At 51.5% G+C, this 27761-nt stretch overlaps 1 protein-coding gene across 5 annotated transcripts in view; it reads right to left on the bottom strand.

Annotated features, from left to right (window-relative positions):
- REEP1 (receptor accessory protein 1) overlaps positions 1-27761 on the bottom strand; it is a 106128-nt gene that overhangs the window by 6950 nt on the left and 71417 nt on the right. For 2 of the 5 annotated variants that reach the window (XM_053925253.2, XM_045193880.3), the window contains exons 4-8: positions 27525-27645; positions 24252-24365; positions 15579-15731; positions 8476-8653; positions 4426-4461 (exon numbers count right to left, since the gene is read on the bottom strand). In XM_053925253.2, the coding sequence (XP_053781228.1) occupies positions 4426-4461; positions 8476-8653; positions 15579-15731; positions 24252-24365; positions 27525-27645 (602 nt within the window). The remainder of the gene's footprint in view (positions 1-4425; positions 4462-8475; positions 8654-15578; positions 15732-24251; positions 24366-27524; positions 27646-27761) is intronic. The other 3 variants (XM_053925255.2, XM_053925254.2, XM_053925256.2) reach the window with 3 other exon arrangements.

Raw genomic sequence — 27761 nt, 5'->3', positions numbered from 1 at the left:
AGGGAGGAAAAAAGGACAAAAGCTCTCAGACAAGAGCAGAAACTGCAGGAGCTGCCTGGCCAGCTCCAGCCCAGCCAGACACCCTGCAGCCTGGCAGCAGGCCCGGGCACTGGCTGAGTCTGTGCCTCTAAGTCCAGGCCCAGGGCTTCCCTGGTACTGATCACTCAGAAGGCAGTCCGGAGTAACCACGAGATCTTCAGGCACCCAGCCATTCGGCCGGCTCGCCAGGCCGGGAGCACTGCGCCTGAGCAGTGGACTCCCATGTGACAATAATCACAACAATCCCACTACCACCAGCACCACTGTCTCAGGACTGGAACCAAACTGGCGCTGAGTGTCTTCTCCACTGCACACTGGAGCACAGCCTACAGGGTAGAAAAGAAGTAACCTTCTGGCCCCCAGGAGTGATGGGTCAAGGGGAGCGCAGACATCCAGGCAGAAACAGAAAACAAGTGTTCAACTCAGCAGAGGATGGGAGCACAGGAGGCTGGTGTGGGCAGCTTGGGGGCCAGAAGTAGCCTCGAATGGAAGCAACAGAGAACCTACCACAAAGAGAAGAACCCTGCTGCTCACTGTGTTCACTGAGCATTTCTGCCAAGAATGCCGTTTGTAGTATTCTGCTGTACTCTCAGGACCCGGGAGAATAAATGCTCTGGACAAGCCGAGCCTCGGAGCCTCTGGATGGGGACTGTGCTGTGACACCGGATCTCTTCACCAGGTGCCTCCCTCTTTGCATGGCCACCAGGACGCCAGCCTCTTCGACAGGCCACAACTTTACTGCACGCCTTTAAAACTTTCTCCTCACCCCTGCCTCCATCCCACCTGCCTAGTGCCTTTCCTCCAACCTTCATTTCTCTTACTGTGGTTTGATCTCTCATCTATTTCTGCAAGGAAACACATTCTCTTTGGAACAGGGAATACTATAAGCAAAGAAATAAACACCACCGAACACGGTCCCACTATGAGGGGCACCAGGACAAAGATGAGGGTTAGTGGCTGGGCAGGGTGCTGCCCCCCCATCTTCGTACTCTGATGGCTCCCAGAGACAACTGATATGGGAGGAGAGTCTCCTGTGGAAGGTCATGGCCACGACCACCACCTCCAGTGGGATGGGAGTCAGGGCCTTGAGCCTGCAGAGCTGCCATCACAGAGTCCGAGGCTGGGGCCCCTAGCGAAGGACAGGGGTCCCTCTTGTTTTCCACAGGAGGGGTGTGGGTGCGCGGCCTGGGCTGACATTTGTGTTGGCAAACATGTCAGCAGGACCGCAGCAGGCTGGGAGCAGCTCCACGTCTTCTCTCAGTGGAGGCAGCAGGGAGGGAGACTCTGGTGGAGACTTCCGGCCCCTAAAGACCCAGCAGACCCGTCGGCACAGAGCCCTGGGCACCCCACCCCGGAGGACAGCAGAACAAGCCCAAGGTTAGCAAACACCTCGCACAGCACACGTGAGTGGGGGTATTAGAGGGGGTCAGCACACGTGTGCGGAGAAGAGCATGCCGGTCTGGAACTTACGTCCACGTCCGACGGCCACCGAGGAGAAAGAAAGGAATATGCTGTTAGGGCAGGAACTCTGGAGATGAAACTCACACACCTACGGGAACATGCACGCGCGTACACACTTCTGTGCACACACACACTCCCAGACCCAGCTCTGGACCTTGGACAGCTCCTCCTGCCCGCAGAGGGAGCAGACTGCCCAGGCCACGCTCAGTGGACGCCTCCCCCAACTCCCAATGGAGAGGGTAAGTAGGGATGACTCTGCTTTTTAAAATGGTGTTCCACACGCTTGATTTAGAAAAAAATAAAGGGAAAAAATCCATCCCTATGACTCATTTCAAGCAGCGCTACAGATTTTCAGTTCTGTATTACGTCAAGGTAAGTAGAGAGAAAAGATGGGAGGGAAGGAAGGCAGGGACAGGAGAGAGACCGGAAGCAGGAAAAAAGAGAGAGATGCAGGGAACAACAGGGAATCGGCTGGCAGAGGGGAAACGGAGAAGTGGGGACAGAGTGTTCTGCTGTAATCTGAGGTGCAGAGGAAATCAGTTCTGGCCACCAGGAGGGCCCTCCCATCAACATATCTGAGACCCCCAGAACCCTCTCTCAGAACATCTCTGCCTGAGAGTTGGCCTCCAGCTCTGTTGCAAAACAAACCTCCCCTGACGCCATCTGCTGACACTTCACGCCCAGCACCCTTCACCGCAGAGGGGGCCAGAGCTGCGAGGGCCAAGGGGCATGCAGCCCACCCCACCATGTCAGAGAGCAGGGGCTGAGGCCGGGCGTGGAGGGACTTCCCTGCGGTCCCAGAGGGAGTGGGGCAGAGGAGTCATCAGCTGGTTCCTTGCAGGCACACTTCAGAGAGTGAGTAGACCTCCAGGGTGCTGGGTGCTGAGAGGCCCCGAAAAAGGGAGAGCTGGGGCAGAGGCTCCCAGGTCACACCCTGAGCAGGGCCGCCGCAGCCTGAGGCCTCCTGAGCCCGCCTGATGCCTGTATGCCCTGTCCCCACAGCTCCCTCGGACGGAAAACTCTGTGAAGTCCTACAATCAACTGCCACTCTGTTGACATGCACTGGAAGGGCAGCCTCTGATTATGAACCCGGCCGGGGTCACAGGAGGTCAGGGCTTCCCAGGGCGCAGCACAGAGCAGTCCCACAGAGGAGAAGGCAGCTTTACTCTCCCTGGTCCCCCAAGTGACAATGTGTCAGAATTGGGGGCCTTCTGAATGGCTCACAGAACTTACAAACTCAAAACTTACAGGGTAAAGTGACAGAAATAACCGCGGTTGCCTGAGGCCACTGGCACTGTGTGGTGGTCAGTACCTCCACCAGGCCCAACACTAGCCCCAAGTGCCGGAAGCTGCTACGTGCAGACCCTCCCTTCCTGCCCTCCTCTGAGATATAATCGGCAGGTAACATCGTATTAGTTTTCAGTGCACAACTTAACCATTACATATACATCCCTCCTGCGTCTGATGTGAACCAGGAGGCCTCCAGGGGACATGTGGCCAGTCAGAGTCACAGCCAGGGGAGCAGGCTGGTATGTCTCCTCTGTCCCCAGCCCACAAGTCCTCTGTCAGTTCACAGTGGGCATATGGCCTCCCAAACCCCAAGTCCTCTACAGGCCTTAAAAGTTCTTGGCATTGAGAAGTCTTCAAAGTAAAGAAATGCAGAGAAAACAGGACTCTGCCTGTAACACAGCCTCAGGTCCTCCGGCTCACCACGGCATGGGAGGGCCAGGCCCCGCCTCAGCGACATCGGGGCTGCGGGCCCAGGCAGTACCCAGCCCTGTGTGTGCCTCACCCCACCCCCCATCCCACGTCCTGCCCCAGGGGGCAGCTGCAGGCCAGGGGGCTCCGCATGGGGGTGAAAATGAGCTGGGTTGGCCCAGCACTAGTGTGGGGCCCTCAAGTGTGTAGTCAAGGTTAGGAAAACAGCAGGAGTGGGCCGGGAGAGAGGGGTGGCCACGGCCCTCCAAGCCGTTGCTCACACCCAGGAGGGCAGCGGCAGGTGCCCTGTGCAGGACCAGGAGCACCCAGGCTCACCCCCTCTCCCTGAGGTTTCCCAGCTGCTCTGTGCTAGTCACCACCTCCTCCTTCCAAACACCCCTTCACAGCCATTTTCCCAACAGCACCAGGAGGCGGGAAGCGGGGATCTCGATCTCTATTTGCAGATGAGGAAACCAAGGCTCAGAGTGGTTAGGCGACTCACGCGTGGGGACACAGGAAGTGAGTGGCAAAGCAGGACCAGGGCTCCCTTGGGGGCAGCAGGGCCAACACCCTTGGGGTTGCAGGGTTTCCCACGTCAGAGGCCCTGGGTGAATTCCCGCATCCTCACCCAGGAGCACAAGGAAATTGGACCCTGTGGTGGCGTTAAAAACTCCCCCACATTCTTTGACACTTCTCCCTTTAGGAAGCAAAGATTAACTCCCCTCCCCTTCAGTGTGGGCTGAACTCAGTGACTCATTTCCAGCCAACAGAATGGGGCAGACGGGTGGTGCGCAGCGTCAGAGGCTGGGTCCCGACAGGGTCCGTGACCTCTGCGTTCACATTCATCCTCTCTCTCTCCAGTCACTGTGGGTAAAGGCAGCTGCCATGTTTAAGGACACTAGACAGGCCGACGTGGTAAGGAACCCAGGCCTCCAGCCAGCAGCCACGAAGGAGCCATCTTGGAAGTGGATCCTCTGGCCTCAGTCTGGCCTTCAGATGGCTACAGCCCTGGCCGGAACCCTGACCAGCCTGGGCCAGCAGCACCCAGTGAAGCTGCCCCCAAAGTTCTAGCCTATGGACACTAAGACAGTACATGTGCTATTTTAAGAAGTTAACCTCCTAACGGACCGTGCTGCTGAAAGGGAGCCCCAGGGTCAGGTTCCAGCTGGCGGTTAGAACCTCCTCCACAGGCGAGCCCAGTGCTGCACAGACTGGCGGCTTACTCACCTTTCCTGGTCCTGCAGGTGGAGCAGCAGGTACACACTGTGGGGAGGGGGGCACCATCAGTGACAGCCCCCCTCCTGACAGGAACCAGCCCCAGGCAAACAGGGAAGCCCAGGAGAAATGTGGGGGTCTCAGTGTGTTCAGTAGAGGGGTCCCATGGATGTGGGCCTCTGCGGAGACACCAAGGCCAGGGGGGGGCCATTCCAGACCCAGCTCTTCCTGGGCGCTAGCAAATGCCCTCACCTGGCACAGAGGTCAGTTCTTGGATCCTGCAGCCCCGGGGAGGGCAGGGGTTGGGGTCAAAATTTCCTCTGGGAAGTAACTCCAACCACCCCGGCCCAGATAGATGCCCCTCCTCTGTACACCTTCCAGTGCAGAATGACCTCTGTGAACCCACAGACTGACCTCTGACCCCCAGAGTTCTTAAGCATCTGGCCATTTGGTTGAAGGCCTAACCTGCTGCTCTGCACACTCCGTTGGTGTCGGTGCACAGCCAGGCCTGAGCAGAGGCACACTGAACACGTGCAGGTGTCCCCAAGTCCGTGGGAGGCAAGGACCGTTCTTCCAGCTCTGTTTGTGCCCTTCTTGGGGCCCAATATCCTTCAACCCATGGTGTCTGACAGAGCATTTTGTACCTCATTCTGTAAGGAGGGCGATGTGTTCTTGCAAAGTCCATATTGTTATTTTGACAATGGGCTTGCATTTTTATTTTGTATAACTTGTTACATAATATCACATCAGTTTGGTACTTTTTTCACTGGTCATCATGTTTTCAAGATCTACACTGGACTGCTGCTTCTGGAGGGTGTATACAGCTGCAGGGGGCGCAGCCGCCACCTCTCCCCCGTCTTCTCCCAGGTTGCCTTAACTCCTGCTACCTGTCCCGGGTTTGCAAATTGTTTGCTCTCCTTACAACCCTAAGACATAGGCTGAATAGGGATTATCATGTCCTTCTTTCAGAGGAGAAAGCGACAGGGGGTTGGGCTCATCTCTGCGCCAAGGTCAAACACCTGGTAGTGACTCCCCGGGCTATCATTCTGAGAAAGGTTCTGAGGCTCAATCCAGGTCCAGTGGGAGAAACAGTGGTGACTGCTGAGTGACAGCAGTGTCACCCAGAAGGATGGAAGCCCACACCCGGGGCCCCTTCTCCTATCCAACCACGCCTGGCATCCAAGGCCCACAGTGGGGGCTGGGAAGGCACGCCAGCCCTGCGTGGCAGGGCCTTCTTTGCCAGACTTCCTCCCAGACACCCGACCCCTCAACTGAGGGTTTATGAGAACCCCAGATCTGGGCACTTTTGTCCCATGCTCAGGCCTTGGGCCATCTTCCACCTATTTTTATTTCTGAGATAATTTTTATTTTAGGTCCCAGAACAGCTGGGATGAAGGCCTCATGGCCTTTGTCCTCCCTGCTGGGTCAGCACCTTCATTCCCTGCCCCCTGAAACCGCAGGTACCAAGGCCAGGATGGGCCGGGAGGAGAGCTGGGTCATGTGGCAGCACCCGGGGTTCTGTGGTTCTCCACGGAGCGCCACCTCCTGGCCTGCAACCTGAGCAGCCCCACCGCCTCCTTGGGGCGTGTCAGCGCCAACGCCAAACAAATCGTCCCAAACTCTGTTCTGCCTGGTGCTGGTCTGGGAAGATGTTCAAAGCCCAGGGGACAGCTCGCATCGCCGTTCAACTCCCACCAGACTTCTCACCTTCCCAGTTCTAAGGCTGCCCTGAATAATCCAGCGAGGTGAGCCCTCTGTGGCCTGGCCCAGGGCGAGGCCTCTCTGAGCCTTCCTCCTCCACTTGGCTCACCTCTATAGTGACAGCACAGAACCTCAGAGGGGAAGGAACTGGGGGGCCACCTAGGTCCACTTCTAAGCCGAATCAGGAATCACTTCCCAGAGCCTTAGTACCAGATCATTCAACTTTGCTTTGGGCCCTTCCAGTGACAGGGATCTCACTACCTCACAGGGCAGCCCATTTCTCTCCTGCACGCTTTCATATGTAAATTGCTCTAATAGGTGAATTAAACAACAACCCAACAAGAACAGTACTAGCAGCTACTAGAGTGCCAGGAATGGCCCTAAGCACTCTTCTGTGGATTATTTCACTTGAATCCTCATAACCACCCCGCAAAAGGGAGTCCTCACTCCTCGCAGGCAGGTAGGGAAGCTGAGGTCTGAGTCAGGAACACCTCGCCCAGGTCACGAAGCCAGTAAGTGGCTCCCCCTCAGAACATCACCCCACTGGCTCTGCTCCGCACTCTGAGCCTCAGAGAACTGGGGCTCTTTTTCCTTCCAGATGACAGCTTATACTTGAGGCTCAGTAGCCAATGAGTCGCTCACGGGCAGAGGCGGCACCTAACCCCATTTCTCTTCCCTATGTCTGGGATCGAGCCCAGCAGGTCAGAAGCCGTAGATGCTCAAGGAAACGTGGACGGTCAGTGGGTAAGTAGACAGAGGGCACTGGCCTGGGAGTCAGGAGGCCTCAGGAGACCACCACCAGTGGCGACCCTGGTGACGGTTCCCTCCCCTGGGCCTTTGTCTCTTGGTCGGTAAAATCAGAGGGTTAGGCTAAGTGATTCCTGAGGCCCCTTCCTGCCTGGCCTTTGGAGATTCCATTCTACATTCTCCTGGGAGGAGTTCCGCAGGAGATAACCTCCCGCTGGCCAAGTCCTCACCTGCCCAGCCCTGCCAGGGTTCACACATCTCCTTTCCAACAGAAAAGCCACAGTCTTTAAACCTGGGGCCGCTGACAGGGGTTATCCCCGGGAGGTGAGGAAAGTGACGGACACCAGGCCTGGCCCTGTGGGGTCTGCTCTTTCCTGGAGCGGCACGAGTCCTCATTCTCAGGGCAGCCGTCGGGCTCCCCCTTTCCCAGCCACATCTAAGACCTCCGAAAGGCAGGCGGGGCCCCTGGGCTTGGGCCAAGGTGCTACCTGCAGGCTGCAGCCCTCAGTCAGGGTCCAGGTGGTCTGATGTCCCCGTTTGTACACTTAAGGGCAGGGCAGCCACCAGGCACACATCACAGGTGCAGATTCCAGAAAAGGGACCCCATTCCTACCCTGAGGCTCAACTTCCCACCAACAGTGAGGGGCAGAGGCGGCAATCTAGAACTGGCCCCTGCACCCCCGTTGCCATCTGCCCTCTGCAGGCGGTAGCAGTGCTCAGCTCCTGAGGGCCAAGGTCCCTGCATCTCCCCAAGGAATGGTCTGGGACTCCGTGAGTCCCAGCTAGCTCCCTGCCCCCCACCCACGCCCTCACCCTCCACAAGTCTGAAACCCACTGGTGGTCAGAGGTCGGTGGGTCCCACGCATGGCGGCCCCTTGATGGCATCACACAGCTGGGTCTCAGCCAGACCTAATGAATCTCTGCAGATGGACCCAGGACTTCGCAAGGTCCCCAGGTCAATCCCAATACCGGCGACCCCTTGCCAGGAGATTGACAACCAGAGGCAGATGTGTGGTTTATGAAAGCCCCACAGGAATTAGACCTCAGAGCTGGTGTCCGACCCGCCCCCCATCCCCCTGGGCATGTGGCGGCTGAGGTGTGTGGTGAAAGGGGATGGGAGACAGGAGGACAGCGTAGAGTGAGAGAGAGGCACAGGAAGTAACCATGCAGGGAAAAGGAACGACGAAGCCTTGAGTCCTGGGCAGGTGGGAGGGGCCGCTCAGGTGCTCAGAAAGGTAAGGCCCCCTAGGAGTGAGGGGTCAGAGAGGTAGAGAACAGAGAAAGCTGCCCAGCCCAGTCCAGTCCAGCCGTGCCTGTTGTCTCTAGTTTTGGTCCAGGTACTACAACCCAACCACCCCAGCCCCCAGACAATCAGATGAAGGAGGTGGGACCCTTTGGTGCAGGCGACTGAAACTTGCCCCCAAGTGGAGACCAGCTTCCTGTCCTGGCCTGAGTGAAGCTGCCCCTTGGCCGGCCTGCCACCGTCTGATGAATGACAGCTCTGGTGGCAAGTCCATGGGGCAGGGGCCTAGCTATAAGTCACACAATGGACTGGGCCCCTCAGTGAAAGTGAGGCCTACAGGGTGGAACAGGGAGGAAGTGAGTGTCACCTACCTGAGCTGCTAGCGCTTTCAGAAGCACTCCGGGACATCTTAGGCTGGCCGTGCTTACCGCTGGCCCGCCCAGACCCCGGTGGTGGGGGGCCTGCGGGAGCAGGGGCGCCGTCTCCTCTAATGGTGGTGAGGTCCTGCATGCTGAAGCTCCGGAGTCTCTCTGATAAGGCACCCTGTCCCTGGATACAACACAGGAGGGGCACACGTCAGTGACCTGACCCACAGACCAAGGGCAGGAGCGGCGGGCAGGAGAACAAAGGCCAACAGGAAGCTCAGACAGCCAGCAAGGTGGAAATTAAGGCCTTGAAGGACCCTACAGAGGGCCAGGTGCCCAGGGTATTTGCTGGAACCCTTGAGGGTCAAGGTCTGGAATATTCCAGGGCCTCCTGTGGGGCCCAGCAATTGTTTCTCTGCCGCCCCCCCCCCCCTGCTCCTTCTTCCCCTTCAGACGCCTCTAGATGATGAGCTGGAGCCTTAGACAGACCCGGGGCCAAGGGCGTGACCGCTGCCGGCAGTTCCTGCCCTCCGGGAGCTGCCAGCTGCTTCTCTGGCTTTACATAAACAAAAATCCTTACAGAGCTACATTTTTCTCAGATCCCAGCACACAAGAATCTGGTCAGAAAATCAGAACCTAATAACCTATGAGCTCAGTCCTGACTCTTTCCAAAGGACATAAAATATGGGCAGTATTTCCAAATGCACGACAACAGCAATGTCTTTCCCCTGCTCACATCACTGCGGAGCACATTCACTCCCACCGCTGCTTTTGAGCATCATAAAATACCCAAAGGGAATGGATTAGGAAGGAAAATACGACGTTAAGAAAACACCCTGCTGGCTGTGACCATTTCATATTCTGAGGGAGCCACAGCATCCTCTCAGGGGGAAACTGTTCTTTTGTTTAGGAAGCAAGGCCAATCTGTCACAGTTCTGAAAGGGAAGGTCCTCACTGTCTGGATGCGGGAGACCTGTCCGCGTCAGAGTGGAGGGGCCATTCTGAAGGCCCGGGGCAGGGGCAGAGCTGCAGTGGGCCTCGGGGGCTGCGAGGAGGCTGTGTTGGGGAGAGGGAAGCCTGGGAGGAGCAGGCTGGTAGGAGACTGGGTTTGTTGAGAACTGGACTGGAATTTGAATGGAAGGTGCTAGGCAAGTCACACCGGGCAGATCAGTGAGCTCCTGCCATCTGCATAAATACCCGCAGGCGTCAGACTTCCCACAGGTGCGTGGGATGCTGGGGAATGATGGCACCAGGGCATTTTATGTGCATAATGAGGAAGGAATGGCTCCGGAGGGCCGGAGGACTCCTGGGACAACAAGACACAGCAAACACAACAGAAACAACAAACCAGCACAAAATCAATGAGAAGAGCCAACAAGGGTGCCCTGGGCTGGGGCTGGGGGGGCCTGATGAAACAAACGGACTTTGTAGGAGGCTTCCAGAGAGGGCAGAAGGGTCTGGGGAAAGTCTTCATTTTACTTAATTTAAAAGAGAGTAATGAAAATGGGCCACCAAAGCACAGCAGTTCGCCGCAGGGACCCTAGAGAGCGAGCCAGGAAGGCGGAGGAGCACGTGCGGGGCGAGTCCCTCGGAGGGGAGGGGAGAACACGAGGAGCCTGCAGACAAGTTTGGCAGAAATGTCTGAATACAACAGAGGCACTAAAATGTGAAAAAATACGTTCTCCACCTACCAACGATATAAAAACAATGCTTCCAAGGAATAGCAACAACAAAAAGGAGACGATTTAAATAAGCAAATATATATAATTAGAATTATAAATCCTGGCAGAGGGGTTTGGGAGGACGCTATGTGAAAAAAGACAGAAGCCACCCTCATTGCCATGGACACGGACGCTGCTCTGGAGGCACGGCGGACAAGGGGCCAAGGCTTCACCTTCTGGACGTTAACGGCTGGGTGGTCTCTGCCCGAACACGAGGGCAGGACTAGCTGCCAGGGGTAATCCCCTCCAAATCCTTCAGCCAATGAGCCGTGATTGCTTTACTCAGAAACAGTGTAGATTTCTAGAATTTGGGAGAAATTAGATGACTAAAGCACAAAAACTGATTCTGAAGAGAGAAAAATATCTGATAACTAATTACAAGGGAGTAACTCAGTGTCAGGTTAACATTCAGGAAAACTGCTCATGACTCTCTCATTCACCTTCCCATTTACTCATTTATCTGGTCAACAACTATTTGTCAAAAACTTTCCTATCAAGGGCAAGACACTGTGCTAGGTATTCTTAGGAAGTACCAAGAACAGCTTGCCTTCTGACAAAATATAGAAAGACAAATGTACAGGTAGCACAAAAGTGCCGCACCAGAGGCTACAGTGAAGACCAAGTACAATAGCCCTAGTCACACCTGGATTCAACTTTCGGTCTCATCACCAACAGCTGGGCGACTTCAACCTCGCCGCACCTCAGCCCTCTCATCTGCCAGAGAGCCTCACACGGCAGGGCGGTGCTGAGGGTTAAATGAGACCATGCCCATAAAAGAGATCCGTGACAAAGCCCGATGCACAGCCAGTGTCCAGAAAATGTCAGCTGTGATGATAACTGCTGTTGCTGCCTAAGACACATTGAATTGCTACCAAAATTTTTTTAAAAAAGAAAGATTACATCTGGCCAAAAAGACCAGGAGGGTTTCTGTGATCCCAAGCCCAATCAAATGATGAGGAGCTAATTCCAGCAACGTGTCCGCCAGCTCGCACAAATGCTGCGGGAGCTGTCCGAGGGACCGCAGCAGCAGGCGGCTGGAGGCAGCATGCGCGCGTTTCAGCAGGACCTCCTGCTCCACTCCCAGAAGCCGGAAGCCGGAAGCCAGCCGGCCAGCCCAGCTCCAATGGCACGAGCATCATGAAGACTGGAAGTGGCAGAGGGTAGGAAAGAGGAGATAATGGCTCGGTATCAACCTAGTCCTGTCTCAGAGGAATTCACAGTGGCAGGGATACAAGGCTCTTGAAAACAAATTAGCCGTACTCATTAAAAGAACCTGAGATGGTTAAACTCAGTCCCTCTCATTTGTAAACTTCTCAGCCCTGCTCTCTCTCTCCTCAAGACCCCATTTCTACCCACTCGCCCCAAACCCCATCCCATACTGCCACTTCAGCTCTGCTCTAGAGAACCTTCATTTTCGTTTTTATTTTGTTTTGGTTTTCCTTATTTTTTAAAATGGATTTTGGAGAGAGGAAGGAGGGGAGGGAGAAGAGAGAGACATCAATTTGTTGTTCCACTTATTTATGCACTCATTGGTTGACTCTTGTAAGTGCCCTGACCAGGGATCGAACCTGCAATCTTGGCATATTGGACAGTGCTCTAACCAACTGAGCTACCTAGCCAGGGTGAGAACCTTCATTTTTTTTTTTTAACTCTGGAAACAAGTAAAATTAGATTCTCAACTCTAATAAATTTTCTAAGTTTGGAAAAAGCTTAATACCATGTTTTCGATAATTCAAAGAACCACATTACCATATGAAAAGCTCTGGGAAGTCCTGCAGTATTTTGGGTTAACTCAGGGCATCCCAAGCATATTTGACTACAGTGGCATATACTGTTAGTTGACCATCTGTAAGTCATTCCCAGCCCCGTGCTTGAAATGGTGAGGAAAAAGATTTCCCAGCCTCCCTTGCAGCTATGGATAGCCATGCAGTACAGTCCTGGCAAACGGGAGGTAAGGGGAATCTGATAACTTGGAAGGTATTTTCCTGACATGCAGGAGAAAGGCCTGACTCTGCTGCCTGCTTTCTGCCTCCGAGTGTGGCAGAACTGCCGTCTTGTGACCAGGAGGCTCACCGAGACATCCACCCAGAGCCTTGACATCACCGATGTCACTAGGAATAATGACGGCACTCACTTCCTCCTAGACTTCTGGTTAATGATGATCGGCAATTCTAAGACAGCTCTTTATCTCTGAAATTGGGGTGGGTCTCACCAGTGCCTTGACACTGCTGTCACTGCCTACACAAAAACGCACTTGGCTGTTACTCCCCGTGGGTGACTGAACAACCGAAACCCGACTGTTCAGTTAACAAACCAATTAAGAACCACTTGAAGAAGGAATATGAGTCCAGGTTGTCTAAAATACATTTCACTGACACCTTCTGGTAAGATCAAGAGAGTGGCAGCACCCGAACTGGCAGCATGGGTACGAGCAGCATCGAAATCCCAGGGTCGACAGCTCTGCATCACCTATGCCCTGGGAGGCAGAGAGCGATGCAGCGTGGCCGTAAATGGGTTCCAATGAGCTGAACTGGAAAGTGACTCAGAAGCTGAATGCAAACAAGTGAGGTTAGGAAGGCCTCAACCGATTTCTTGTGTTTATATGTTCCTTTCAGTGTGTACACAGAAATGACACACAGGAAAATCTACATCTAAACAAGGCTGAGTCATTTTAATGAGTAGCAGCAAAAGTTCTAAGTGAAAACCATTATGTCCTAATCTAATCAGCACTATTTTCTTCCTCAGTGGCGCAAAGGACAATGACGTGTCTTAGAAATACACACAGCACGTGAGATTCCATGCGGTATGGCTGCGCTTCTCAGAGACGCTTTCTCTAACCACCCCGGGCGGCCTGTCGCGTGCTCTCAGCACAGTCGGTGCTGTTGTGCTCCACACGACTCTGTTAACTTCGGCATTGTCTGTTGGTTTGCCTTCCCCTCCACACTGTTTATGTACTGTTGCGGCCTCGGTATCTGCCACTCTGCCTGATGCACATTAGGGGTCAAGGAGGTGAATGAATGAACATATGGCCATTTACTGAGCAAAACACTGAGTAAAGTACAACAGCAGGAAATCCACACCCCACCCCGATGCACCAGTCAGGGTCCCAGAACTGAAGAGGCACCCTACTGACCAGGGAGTTGGGCTTTGTCCATGAGGAATGTATGGAAGATGCCAGAGGTCTGTAGGGTGCACACATGGGAGGCAAGGCATCTGGAGAAGAATGTACTTGACCTGGCCTTGGAGGACTTGGGGTGAGGCGGGGAAGATGGGAACCAGGTGGGAAGAGGAGTGTATCTCTTAGTAGCAGCCACCATTCAGAGCTGCCACTTCGTTCCACCCGAGATGAGGTCTTGGAAGTTTTGTCCGCTAAGGAGATGGGGACCCAAGTTATACTGTGTTAACGGTCAGATGGAGGGACTAGTGAACGTGCCTGCCGAAAGGCGATGGGCTTTCTTCCGAAACAACCATGTCAGTGGAGGACGGGAACGGGCCAAGACCTATCTGCACTGAACGCCCTCTTCCGTCCTTTTAGAACGTGGTGCCGCGAACATGGATAAGCACTAAGAAGTCATGATGATGTCATTTTTAACAACCACAGCACTCTCCCAAGGTCACCTTGAGGACCCCATTTGTAAACACAAGCTTGCATGATGCTGAGAAATGCCATCTAGACAAAAAAAAAAGAAAAAAAGACATGGAACTATTTAAAAATAAAACAGAAGAAAAGAAACTGAGAAGGAAGGCGTGGCATCGCCAGAAACTGCAATGTATTGGCCCCTGAGCCCTGACTGCCCCACCTCAACCCTGCTTCTGGGGCCCCCGCAAGGTCAACTGGGTCTTTCTCAGCCTTGCGATTTCATTGGGAAGTTAAAGGGTGGAGCAAGATTTGCTTCCAACTGGAAAACTCTGAGTTTAAGAATGTCTGACTCTCGTCCATGGCTCACTACCTGGCTCTGATTCCAATTCTACAATGAGAGTTTCGAGAATGCTTTGAAAATCTCTAGAATACACGCTGGACCTCCCAAGGTAACTCTGGCAAAGGGTTCCGGCATGTGTGTTTTAAATGTTTTGTATCAATTTCCTCCCCAGTCAACACCGAATTTAGAATATGAGCCACAGAAAACGCTAAGAAGTTTGAGGCTGTTTCAGGGACTAAGGTCAGCCTACTTCTGAGCGCCTGCCCCTGGGGCCCTCACGGCACAGCTCAGTACTGTCCTCAGCACCCTCCCTGGAAGAACCCCCTCCCAGCCTGGTGCCACAGGCAGGAGAGGCAGACATCCTCGGCCTCGCATAAAAAGCCGCCTCCTGTCTGTGCTGTAGGACTCTTGCTCCCCACCCCCCACGGTGCTGGGAGCGCTGTGCACCCAGCTTGGTTGTGACTGCTTGTTTGCGTGCCGTTTGCGGCCTCCGAGCACGGCAACACAATGTGGCCCAGTGGTTCTCTCAGCTGTGTGCCACAGAACTGCAGGAATTCCACAGATGTATCTTGGGGGCAATGACATTCCTGATTATTTTCATCTTTTTTCCTAGGTAAAACTCTTAGAAAATTGGACTTTTAGAGGTAAACTGGGTCGCTAAATTTTCTATTAATCTGAGCCAGCACACAGCAAAGTCTACATGTTTTGATGTTTTCTTAGTCGGGAAGGAGGTGTGTTCAGGAAACCCCAGACCTTTAATAACCTGGTAGTCCAAGGAAAACAATTTACCACTAACGGAACGCCGGCTCGAAGGCCCATGGAGCCCTGATTCAACACAGCCGTCAGCCTGGTTGTAAGCCCTGGACGAGGCCCTCTCCCCCAGAGGGACGCACCGCGCCACAGGGGAAGGCTGCCACAGGGCACACGTGGGAGATGTTTCCCCTGAGACACATCTAACCCCCAACTAAAGACACTGAGAATAAGGCAAACGCTTTAGTGCGGCAGGCAACTGACAGCGAAGCCCCCACCATGGCCACGTTTCCCACTAGTAATGCAGAAACAGTTAGTGCTTCCGCTGAGCTCGCAAACCGCACCCCCCCCCCCGCTCCCCGCCCCCCATCCCGGTGCAGCCGCCTCCCTGACAGAGTCCCCGCCACAGCCCCACGCACCCCACAGCACACAGCAGTGCCAGGCAGGCTCCTCACAACATGCCGGGTGGGGACGGGGCCTTGTTTGTGACGCAGCATCGGATTCACAAACAAGAGAGAAAGAGACAGGACTGCTCGCCACCACAGCATCAACCATCACACTGAATTCATTTTCCAGGCATCAAACAAAGAAGGAAAAAAACCCAGTAAGTTAGGTGCTGCCAAATTAATACAGTAAGAGGCTCCGGAAGGACGGTGCCGTGGGAGCCGGCTCTGGAGTGAAGGCACACGCACGCACACAGGTGTCAGCGGGAGAGCACCTGGCTCTGATCCGGACCACGCGCTGGTGGGCGGAGGTGGCAGCCGGCCTCTCCACCCCACCGGATCAGTTTGGAGTTAGTCACACCTCTCAACGGGGTTACCTGCCCTTTGCTGAGGTCCAAAGAGAAGACAAAATGAAAGAGTTGAGCCACCTGATAAAGGGGAAAAGAAAAAAAATGCTGTGGGTGCCAAGCCTACAGAGCGGGGTTGAAGGGAGCCATGCTGCCCTCGCCTCCTACACTCACACAATTCTCCATTCATTCATTTGCAACAATGCATCTCCTTCATTCACAGCAAACACTGATGTTCACAAAGCTCTGCGTGAAGGCCTGCACGGGAGCAAAGATGTACATGAAACATGATACGGCTCCTGCTCCCAAGGAGCTCACAGTCTAACTGGGGTGTCAAGACATAAACGCACACAAGGCAGGAGTAACAAAGATGACACTGTGTGTGACAGAAATCCAGAGGAGGGAGAGACAGCACTGTCGGCTGAAAACCCCCACCTTGGTGCAGGGGGAGGCCTCAGACACGAGCAAGGCAAGGACCGCGCACCAGAAAGAAAGGGGAAGAATGCTGTGCCCGGTGAGGGTTTGGGCCACACGTGAGAAGGGAGACCCTGAAGCGCGTCTGGGAAACTGGGACTGAGCGGGTCTGGGAGAGGTTGTGGTGCTGGAGAGTAACGACAGATAAGCCTGGAACACGTGTACTTGGGTTGCCTACACGTGAACTTTGATGACAGCTCCAGGGACAGTGTAGAGAGGTGAGCAATGTGAAGGAGGCGGGGCTTTAGAATAATCAGAACAGCCCGGACGTTCTGCGTGGCACACACACCGAGCACTGGCCCACCATCTGCTCTCTCCTCCTTCCTCAGCTTGCAGCTGGGCACACGCATGTCTGGAAAAAAGACTGTATTTCCTAGCCTCCCTTCTGGGAAGTGCCCTTAATGGGAGGCAATAATGCAGAAACAAACATTAACCATCAAGGGAAGGCTGGTTTGGTGTTTCTGGTTTGAAATAGGATACTACCTCCTGCACAGACATGGTGCCCCAGTCTTGCCTCAAGGCAAAGAGGGAGACTGCCTTGGCAGCATTTGCTGGCTGGCTTTGCATATTAATGTACCTCCTTAACTCTTAGAGGTGTCTGATATAAAATGGTCAGAAGGATAGGCAGCCAACCTTAAAAGTACCAGGGCGGTGGCTGACTCTCAAATTCTCAGTGGCAGACCATCATTTCTCAGGGCCTCACCACGGGGCCTCAGGGCCTGGTGGTATACTCCAAGTAGGAAATGGTTACGAACTGTCAGTCCAGTGCATGTGCAGGGGAGTGGGGCCTGCGGGTGCTGGGAGTGATGCAAGGGATGCTGGACTGCAAGCTAGAAAGTCTTGCTCTGACACCAGCTCAGCTGTGTGACCTTGGGCAACACCTGGGCCTCAACATCCTCCCCTGTGAAGCAAGTGGTTACAGTGATGGCATCTGAGGTCCTTTCCTGCACAGGCAACCCACGGTTAGGTGGTTAGACGATCCTTCTTCCTGGGGCAGGAGGGGGACAGAAGGGGGAAGGAGCAGGGCAAGAGCCCACACGCTGTAAGCTGCCCCACGGGGACCTGCTCTCCTCCAGGCTGAGGAGAAAGGAGCAGCTGTTTGGAAAGTCAGGCCCAGAGCCAAGAGGGATGCAAGCCCAGGGCAGGAGGGTGGCTTGCCCAGGGAGACACAGCACAGGCAGGGCACACCAGGGACAAGAGAAGAGGGCGTAGACCCACACAGGTGGGAGGCCCGGCCTCCTCTGCAGAAGAATATGAACTATAAATACCCACCCAATGGCAGCCTCCCACTTGTTTCTTTTATTCTGTCCGACAGTGAAGTGAAGACCCTGGTCAGCATCAGAGATCAAACCACATGAGCAGAAGTGAGTAACAGGGAACCTTTATTAGTCATTTAGTATGATCTCTACATCCTGTGAACTCGTTATGTGCATTGTCTCATAACTGCTTTGTGGTAGGCACCATTACCACGCCCACTTTGCAGGTGAAGAAGCTGAGGCTCCCAGAGATGCATCAGTAAGTGGAAGAGCTGGGAATTTTAACCCCACTCTACTTATCTCCAAAGCCACTTGTTGCTAAGTGTTACTCCATGGGCCAGGACCGCTAAAGATATGTGTGACAGTCCTTCATTCCTTTAACACTCACTGACACCCACTGGGGACGATACAACATGGATGTGAGTGACCACAAGAGCACCAGAGACCCGTTCCACAGGGAATCGGGGGGTTCTGCAGAGGCAGCAGCATTTGACCTAGAAGGGTGAACGGAATTTCAAACAGGCAGAAACGGGGGCAGATGAAGGACCAATGTGAGCGGGAAAGAGAAAATTCTAGAAATAGTGCACAGTGGTGCTGTGAGTGCAGCACAAGAAGAACCAAAAGGCACGGAGAGACAAGAGAGGAAGGCTGGGATCAGGGTCTTGACTGCTCAGGCCTCAGACGGGAGGGAAAGGGGCAGTCGACCACCTGCAAGCTACTGCGATAGTCCAAATTAGAAGGGAGGGTGAAGAGAGGAGGTGTGGAAGGAGGGAAGGGATGTCAAGTGGGCAGGACTTGAAGAATAAGCAGGAGGAAGGAGAAGCATCAGGTGACAGCTGAGGGTGAGGGAAAGGAGATGGCCCAGGGAGGGAGAGGAGAACAAGAGGAGAAATCCCACCCAACACTCAGAGAGCCACGGGAGGAAGAAGAGAGCAAGCAGGAGAGAAAAGTCAGGATGGAGGAGGTGACCAGGAAGTTGCTGCATCATCACAGCCAAGAAACAGTTCCCTAGCACATGGGACCCTAAAAATGCCCTCTCAGACCCCCTAGGCTCAACCAGGCTCTTCCCTGAGGTCAGGCAGGCTGGCCTCTCTGTGCACTAGGACCCCTGATGCGTACGGCTGTGTATCATCACCACAGGTAAGCATGGAATGGAGGGGGCAGGTAATGTCAGACCAGCGGCTCTGAGTTCCAGCTCTCCCTCTTCAGCTGCTTGTGATGCCGGGGCTGGTGTTTTCATCCACCCTCCTGTCTGCTAAGTGGAGTGAGGTGAGGTGCATTCCAAGCAGCAATGTTTAGGGGAAAGGGATGCAGAATGAGGGGGTACTGACTGACAAAGGCGAGTGAGGCAGAACCGCACTGGTCTAAAGTCTCGCTAGGTTCTGCCCCGACATGGTTTGGAAAGCTAAGCTGGGGGTAAGCTCATTTGTGTGGGACACGAGAGGGTAGGGGACACTTCCCAACTTTTTCAGCAGGCTGTTCGTAACAGTTTAGATAACCTTGGTGTTTAAAACCAGTTGCCGTGGTGAATTCCATATATTAATTTTATGCCACACAGCCTTCAGCTGAAACAGAAGGTTAGCTTGTAAGCTAGCACAGTGGCTGGAAAATGTTCCCCAGAGGGGTGAGGAGACAAGCATGAGGCTTCTTGTAGTCCTCGGCCACTTGGGTTCAGCGGCAGGACAGAGTGAAGCACAGAAGTGGGCCAGAGATCTGGAGGGACAGCGGTCTTCTCCTCTTCCTGGACTGCCTCCTTGCTTACCTTCTAAGCCTGAGGGGGGTTTTATAAAAACAAAATCAATACTTGCCCTCTGATTAACTGTAAACAGATGGGGTTTTTTTGCTAGGAAGAAACAGAGGCAGGACAAATGATTCCTGTTTCGTCAGAAGCCTCAAATCACTACGCTCGTGAACTTCCTAGAACAAGCTTCTGGTTCCAAAAATAAAGTTCCACGGTGGTTTCATGGCGGTGTTTTATTCAAGCAAGAGGTTCAGATTAAGCAGTGAAGGATAAGAGAGAAGGATAAGAGGGTGAAGACTTCTTAATTTTTAACTATGCTGAACTGTTTTGTAGAATTTGTTTTATTTTTGAAGTAAAATTAAGTGGAAATTTAAAAAATGAGTGAGAAGCCCTGACCTGTGTGGCTTGGTGGGTTGGGCATTGTCCTGCAAGCAAAAGGTGACTAGTTCGATGCCCGGTCAGGGCACATGCCTGGGTTGCAGGTTCAGTCCCTGGCTTGGGGCCTGTATGAGAGGCAACTAATTGAGGTTCTCTCATACATCGATGCTTCTCTCCCTCTCTTTCTCCCTCCCTTCCCTCTCTAAAAATATATTTTAAAAAACAATTTTTTAAAAAATGAATGAGCAAACACAATAATTGATCTCCCTGTGGAACTGGCTGTTCGGATGCTAGGGCTACAACCAAGACTTGGCTACCCCCTGGTGGCTGCTGACCATAAGTGCAGGCAAAGTGCCTGAGTTTTGCTGGCCAAGTCAGAAAAGTGAGGTCCTGTTGTACAAGAAGGCAGGACCAGACACTGGGCAGGATGAAGAAATGAAAGCTACGCCACAGGTGATGCTATAGACTGAGTTCCCATCTCCCTGTTTTCCTAGTGAACCTCATATGCAGAGGCCCTAAAGTGCTGAGAGGATAAGCGAGGCTCCAGACAGGGCACTGCCTGTGAAGGGGCAAGAAAGAGCCTGGAGGCTTAACAGAGGGCTTGGCTGGAGCGCTGCTGCCGAGAGAAGCATCTGTGAGGATGGAAAGGTCTGCACTGGGGCCAGCCACTAGCAGTGGTGCCTGCTGAGGACCTGAAATGGGTTCGTACACCAAGAAACTGAATTTTAGAGTTACTTAATTTTAACTAATTTAAATGCAAATAGCCAGAGGTGGGAAGTGGTTACCATACCGAACAGAGCAGAATTGGAGAAATCAAAAAGGTTGATTCTTCAGATCAATCGGCAAAGTGTAACAAGTAGCTGTGTGTGTAAAACACCTGACAAGTCGGCACTGTTTGTTTGTGTTACCTCAGCAAGGAAAAAGGGAGAGTCCAGAGCCCCTCGTCTGCAGAAGCTGACAGACACTCCGAAGGGAAGCACGGCATTCTGGGGTGGGGGAGCTGCCACACACTCTGGGGAAGAAGAGCCTGCAGCTCACAGGACACCTGCTGTCCTCAGAGCCGCCATCTGACACAGGCGACCTGACTGACGGGCTTGGACCACTGCGCCTGCTCTGGAGACAGGATCCCCAGGGGCAGGAGCACAGCATTATTTTCAAGTTATGAGACATGTGAAAAGCAAGGTCGGTTTAAGCACGTCTGAGACTTGGGCAGGTAGAAGAGACCTAATATGTGGTTCAAGTTTCAAGGGAAACGAGGTGGCCTGGAAATCTCATCGTTTTTAAACTTTTGATCCACTTGTTTCACTGTGGTTTTTTGTGTGAAAATGTGTTTTGCTTAATGAATGAATTTCCAGAGCATTATTTTTTAAAAGGGAGAGAGATTTCCAGTTCTAGTCTTAATAAGTCCTCAGGCTCCACCTTCCCTCTGGGCGTAATTAGCAGCCAAGGTCTAGCAAGGAGGCAGTCAACAGACTGGGGCCACAGAGAAGGCGCGAGAGAAGTGTGTCCCCAGGGAGGACACATCCCCACTTCCCAGGGACAGGGATCAGACTGTGGGGAAAACCTGCAGTGGGATGGGGGTTAACAGGCCTGAGGAGAAACTTCCCATGTGTAATTTTTTTGTTTTAGCTTTTCCAGTTCTAAGATAATATTAACATCAATAACAACTTATATTTGTACTACATATGGTTTAAAAAGTTTCTTCACACTTCATGATCATGCGGAAAAAAAACCCCCTGCAAACATTCTTCTTCTTTTCCTCCTTTTCTTTTCTTCTTTTTTAGGGAAAGGGCTCAGGGCACAAAGTTGTAAGAAAAAAATTAAACTGGAAGTATAACCAAAAAACCTTTTTTTTTCCTGTTGAGCTCAGCAGATTCCTCCTAGGGAGCCATCAATGGAAAGAAAAAAGGACAGAAGATAAGGGAAGTGACCCCCTCATCCAGTCACCTGACCCCAGCCTCCTTTTAATCTGTTCAAGCTAAGACAGAGTCTTTTAGTTACCTCACACTCTCTCTCGAATCCATTTGGCTAAATATAGTACGTATTAGAGTGAGAACTGATTTGTGAGTTGAGGGTGTTTTCTGGAAAGAGACAGGCAGGGTCCAAGAGTCATGAGTAGGGTGACCTTCAACCCCAGCTTGCTTGGGGCAGACCTAGCTGTACCTGTTGTCCCGGCGTAACTATGATAGCACCTCTTTCACTCTCAGATGTGTCCCGGTTTGGACATTAGACTATATGTCACCTTAACCATGGGTGACTTGGCAGGTGTCTTTTGTCCCCCCACAAAATTGCTTTATCTGTTCTCCTGGAGTAATCAACAAGGTTGATCAGGCTCAGCTTTCCCATTCTCAAGGTTAATGTCTCTATGGAGCTCAGTGTGCATCCCAGGGATGTTAAAGAAGTTAATGTTTGAACCCTAATCACCTGTGCACTTATGTTTCTGAATGGAGGCCTCAAGCAGTGACCCAGAGAGAGCTGGCTATTTAAAAATCATCTGGGGAACTTGTTAAAAATAGAGATTTATGAGCCAGCTGCCTGAGATTCTGATTCAGCACATCTGAGAACCCACTGAAAAATAGAAAACAAAGCTTCCCAGGTGGTAAGGACATGAAAGCCAGATCTGGACCCACTGGTGACTCATCATCCTTTGACCCCTGCCTGGGCTGATCCACTGTTGCTATGGAAACCTCTGATTTATCCCTCAGCCAACCTGGAGTTTCTTTCTTTTTCTTCTTTAGTACACATCTGTTTCAAAAATAAAGGGCATTATTTTTGGAAGAGATGATTTGTTTCTTCTCTCAAGATATTTATATTTAGAGAGAAAAGCAAAGTCCCCTAAAGGCAGAAAATTTTCTCATCTGTAACCAAATTCAGCAGGAAGCAGGCATCCCTCACTACTTTAGTGCTTCTAGAAAGAACTATTGAGGTGTTATTTCCTGAGGCAAGTTTCAGACTGTCTGCAGCTTCCTTCAGGTTCAGTCAGTTGCAGGCACCCAGCTGGAGGGTCCTGGGCTCCCGCTTCCCCAGGTGGTCAGAGTGGTTGGGGTGACTGGCCAAGGTGGCAGCAAGACCCTGGGGGCTCCATTTTGAGGCAGACCTGGCAATGGATGGCCCTACAAAATTACCCTCAGAATAAAATTTATAGACACGTGGCTGGGTGGACAGGTGACCCGTATTGAGCCACCCTGATAAATATACCACATTTATGCTCAGTGACTGAGCTGAGTAAAGAGCAGTAACCCATCTTCCGTCAGGCTTCAGAAGTAGAGGAGATTGGGTGGGGAGAGGGGCTGAGGGAAGGCTTCTGTAGCTTTACGTTGTAAAGTTGGCCTGACAAATTCAGAATTTAGCAATTCTGAGTTCTCTTTTCTTTCGACTTAAAAATAAAAGCATAAAATGGTTGCATCTCATACAAAGGATCTTGGAATTCACTGCTCTTTGTAAATCCTGATACACCTCTTTAGGACACCAAAGCGGAACGTCCCCTCCAAAGATACGCACTGGGACCTATCACCATGCTAGCAGCTACTGCACTAAGGTGGGCAAGGCCCCTCCAGGTACCAGCTGTATGAAGTTCTGTGTTACAGAAGGAGCTGATCCTTCTCTGAAATAGGAATCATCCCCTTTTCTCTCTCGCTCCCAGCCCATGTTTGCAGAACTCCTTGACTTCAGATGGAAGGTACTTTTTAAACAGACACTCAACCCTGGGTGCGAGTCTTTCTGCCAGTATTGTTGCTAATGTGCTTCACCCTGGTTCAGGGCACAGAAAATCCAGCTCAGTGCCCTGATCCAGCTGGCCGTCAGCACCCTCCACCACACCACCCTCCTAAAGCCCGTGAGCACCAGGATCTCTGGTAATCGCCCTCTTCCAGACCCCTTCGCAGCTCTCCCTCCTTTTGCCTGTGAACCCTCCCATCACCACCCAGGACTTACAGCTCCCCTTTGCTAATTCAACTCACCCTCCAACTACAGTGTTTCCCAAACATTAGAGTAACTGCCTCTCCTCCACCCCTAGCTGCCTGAAAAGCCCCACTCCACATGTAGATTTGGGCAAGGGGTAGTCACCAGGAAAATGAGGGCAATCTGCTGAATTTATTCTGAGTAAACACCTGCCAGTCTAATTTTACAAGGCCGAGCACATAGTGAGAAACTGACACATCGACAAGGAGAACGTGCTATGAGAAGAAACTAAGAAGGAACCCGGAGGACCTGTGAACAGGGCTGGAAGGAAAAAGAGAAGTACAGCTAACATCACAATATCCCACCAGTCCAGTGGTCTTCAAACTTCCTCCTCTCGCAGTTGCTGCTGTTACACGTAGCACTGCCCTCTGTGTCCGAGCCACTCAGCTCTCTCTGGGAGCCCACGTCCTTCCCTCGACCCACTGAGCCACTCACCCTGGGAAGCCACAGAGAAGCTCTCCCTCCCACCCCTTCCCTCTTCCATTTCTCCTAGGCCCAAGCTCCGAGTAACTTAGAGGATGTTAACCTAGGACCCACAGTTGAGCTTCAGGGACTCTGGGAACCTCTTAACATTGCACACATTGTGTGTGTGTGCACGCACAGGCACGTGCAATTGTCTGGGTGCAAGATTCACCGTGTTTCCATCAGATTTTCAAAGGGACTCAAACAAGGACGAGGAACCACTGATTGGTGCTTAGCTTGTCCTGTGCGAGTTGCACAGGGGATGCGCAGGGCAGGCTGGAGGGACCGAGATGCTCACACAGCCGTGGTGGTCAGGGCCCAGCACCCTACCTTGGAGGCAGCCATGACGGCCGCTGTGGCCGCCACGTTCAAGCCCCGCTTCCCGAAGTGCACAAGGGCATCATAACTTCTGTCTTTTGCTTGGACCAGGCAATCGTCGATTTCCTGTCGAAGGGAAAAGAGACACACTGAGTTGGAAGGTTCAGGTAGATCTGTTCTTCTTTCTCCGTTCTCCAGAGGTCTGGGCTTGGCACCTTGCCTGGTCACTGATTCTCCCTGGGACCAAAGTCACAGGCACCTCAGGTGTGTGTAGACTGGCAGGAGGGAGAAGACAGAGGAGGTACAGAGGAATGGAAATGGGAGTTTTGTGAAAACAGCAACTCACAGACTCAGGAAGGTTTTCTTCAAGCAACACCTAAGGATCGTTCCTATGGCCCTCTAACATTCCAGGGAGACTCCAGGGTCCTGGATGTGGACACTCCTTCCGGTCTGCGCATGGCCACTCTCTAAGACACCGAAGGACTGTGGGGTGCAGGGAATGCCAAGAGTAAAGTGCCTAACCTCAGACCTGCCACCAACCGGCTGTCAGGCCTTGGCAAGTACTTAGCCTCTTCACACAGTTGTGTCTTCTGAAAATGGGGGGCAATGGGAGCACCTAATGTGGGAGCAGAGTGACGGTTACGTGAGGTCATTTCCAGTCAAGTATCTGACACAGCGGCTGGTTTCCATAAGTGAGAACCACTGTGATCTCCCTTCTCTCTGGGGGCTGGGCCCTTGCAGCTCTGAAAGTCCATTATTGCATCTCTATTTCATACTACACCCAAATACCTCCTCGTGTGCCTAGTGATGGGAGGGATTAGGGCACAGAAAGAGATATGTGGTATTTCTGTTGATAAGGGAGATCATTTTGCAGGTAATGACATAAAAGCAGAAATCAGAGGTCACGACCCAGCATCATGCCACAAGGCAATGGTAAGGTGGCAAAGAGAACTGAGGTTGCTGCCTTCAGGGACTAAAGCCAAGCAAAATACTTGCTTAAGTTCAAATCTGAATCAACTCTGGCTTATTCTTTTCACTGGTTGGTTGGTTTTGGGTTGTTCTGTTATGTATGACAGCTGTTGTGTAATCACAGCAGCTCATTTCAGAGTTCAGCCAGACAGTGACCTCTGGCCTCATCTCCTTTGAAGCTCCGCACACTGGGGCATTTCCTCTGCTTTGAGGTACAAGGTGGGACAGTCAACCCCCTGCTCATCCCTTGTTTAAGCTTCCCCAGGAAGTCACCAGAGTAAGTTTGCAGTGACCGCTAACTGACTCTGGGAGTGATTCTTGGTGGTTCTTAAGAGCCGGCCACCTCCACTTCAGTGGAAATTACAGTGGCAGCTGCAGGGTGAGCACGGCTTTTGGGGAAAGGAAGGTAGGACGAACAGGGATTTGATCCCTGATCAAGAGAGGGATCACCATTCCTCAAAACTGACCCTCACAAGACGAGAGGTGCTGTGTCAGAGATCCTAAGCGAGTCTCAGAAATATCTACAGCAGCCTGCTCAACCAAGTGGTATGTTCCCCAAACTCTCCCCTAGACGTCCAAAGTGTTCAACTTTCAGAAATAATACGAAGTAACATAAAGCCACCTATAGTGCTCCTATTTTATGTTAAAGAATCCTATCACATAATCGGTTTAGAAAGTCACATAATATAATTAATGAATTATACAATTTGAAACCACTCTTGGGAATTTATTCTAAGTCAAAATATAAGTCAGAATAACATGTCAAGAAAAGAAACTAAACTCTATGCATGGTGGTGCTCAATGATCATTATGAAAACCAAATAAAAATGAGGCCTGGCTGGTGTGGCTCAGTGAATTGAGTGCTGGACTGCAAACCAAAGGGTCACTGGTTCGATTCCCAGTCAGGGCACATGCCTGGGTTGCAGGCCAGGTCCTTAGTAGGGGGCATGTAAGAGGCAGCCACACATTGATATTTCTGTCCCTCTTTTTCTCCCTCCCTTCCCTTCTCTATAAAAATAAATAAAATAAAATCTTTAAAAAATATGACTTACATGCAGACATATTTATGATCTTAGAATATAAACACTGTATTTATGTTTTCTTGTTGGTTTTTTTTTAGTTTTTGATTTTTTTGGTATACTTAAAAGTTTATGTAAAGAAAGGTTACACAGACTGATATGCGTGAAAAAAGAAGTTATCAGACAAATTAGTAAGACAGAGGTAATGTCTATTTTAATGCATTTTGCATTAATTACTGTATGAAATATTTAAAAAAACAATGGAACAATCCACTGAAAGCAAATTTCGCAAATTAGGTTCAGTGGAGATGTTAAACAAAAAATAATTTTATAGCCCTAGCTGGTGTGGCTCAGTGGATTGAGTGCCAGCCTGTGAACCAAAAGGTTGCTGCTTCAGTTCCCAGTCAGGGCACATGCCTGGGTTGTGGGCCAGTTCCCCAGTTGGAGGCATGCCAGAGGCAACCAATCTCTCATACGTTGATGTTTCTCTCCCTCCTTTCCCCTCTCTCTAAAAATAAATAAGTAAAATCTTTTTAAAAATATTATAGAGACATTATCTTACAAGTAGCTGAGAATTAAGTTTCTTTTCAAAAGATACAATTCTTACTTGAATTCTTGGTTATTGTTGATCCTTTCCTGCAATTTCTCCCTGTATTTTTTTTCCATCTCTGGCATTAGATAAATCTACATTTTTATTTTAAGGATGTTTGTGAAGTTCTTTGAAGCAAAACAAACATAAAAGGTAAAGCTCATGAAACAAATTATTATGACTATTCTTACTAATACTTACCAAGTGACAATTACCAAAATAACACACATTTCATTGATAGTATACATTTTACCACTGAACAATAAAGCAAACATTGTACTGGAAATTTATAATATTCCAGTCTCTTCCAGTAGCTGCCTGGGTACCAGTTCAGGACATTTAATCTCTCGGTGCTTCAGTCCATAGTCTGTGTAAATCACACCTGCAGCCGGACAGGGACTGCGCGTGACAGAAGGAAGGAAGTTCTGTTTGGGGAGTTGAATTGTGAGTGAATCTCTTCTGTCTCTTATTTCAATTTACCAAAATGTCTTACAATAAAAAATGACAAACAGTATCTTTTTGAGAACTTCACAACTATTTCTAAATATGTCAGAAAAATAGACTTTAAAAGAAGACTAGAAGGAGCAACTTCTTGGGGACAAATAACCAATCAAGGGTCTCCTGCAATAAAGTAAACTGCCTTTTTTTTATTACTTTTTAAACTTTTCACTTGCTGGAAGTTATGATAGGCAGAGCAGCATAAATTACCTTTTCTTTTGAAGACAGCGTGGGGTGTACAAACTTCCTGTATAGGAGGCTGGAGCCTTTTGTGTAGGGAGATAGCAGCCAGGCTACAAATGCTATTTTTAGTTCATAATAGAACGGAAACCTGGAGAGAGATGAGAGATACACATTCCCATTAGGTTCTTGGGCCTGGGAAGGACGAGACCAGACACCTGTCCTGCCTGCAGAAGGCTGCAAGGCCCCCAGACTCCGCCTTTTCCC

This window comes from Desmodus rotundus, chromosome 5, assembly GCF_022682495.2.
Source record: "Desmodus rotundus isolate HL8 chromosome 5, HLdesRot8A.1, whole genome shotgun sequence".
In the NCBI taxonomy this organism is placed as follows: Eukaryota; Metazoa; Chordata; class Mammalia; order Chiroptera; family Phyllostomidae; genus Desmodus; species Desmodus rotundus.
Note: the sequence above shows the minus strand (reverse complement) of the source record. Positions and strands in the feature narration are given on the sequence as shown.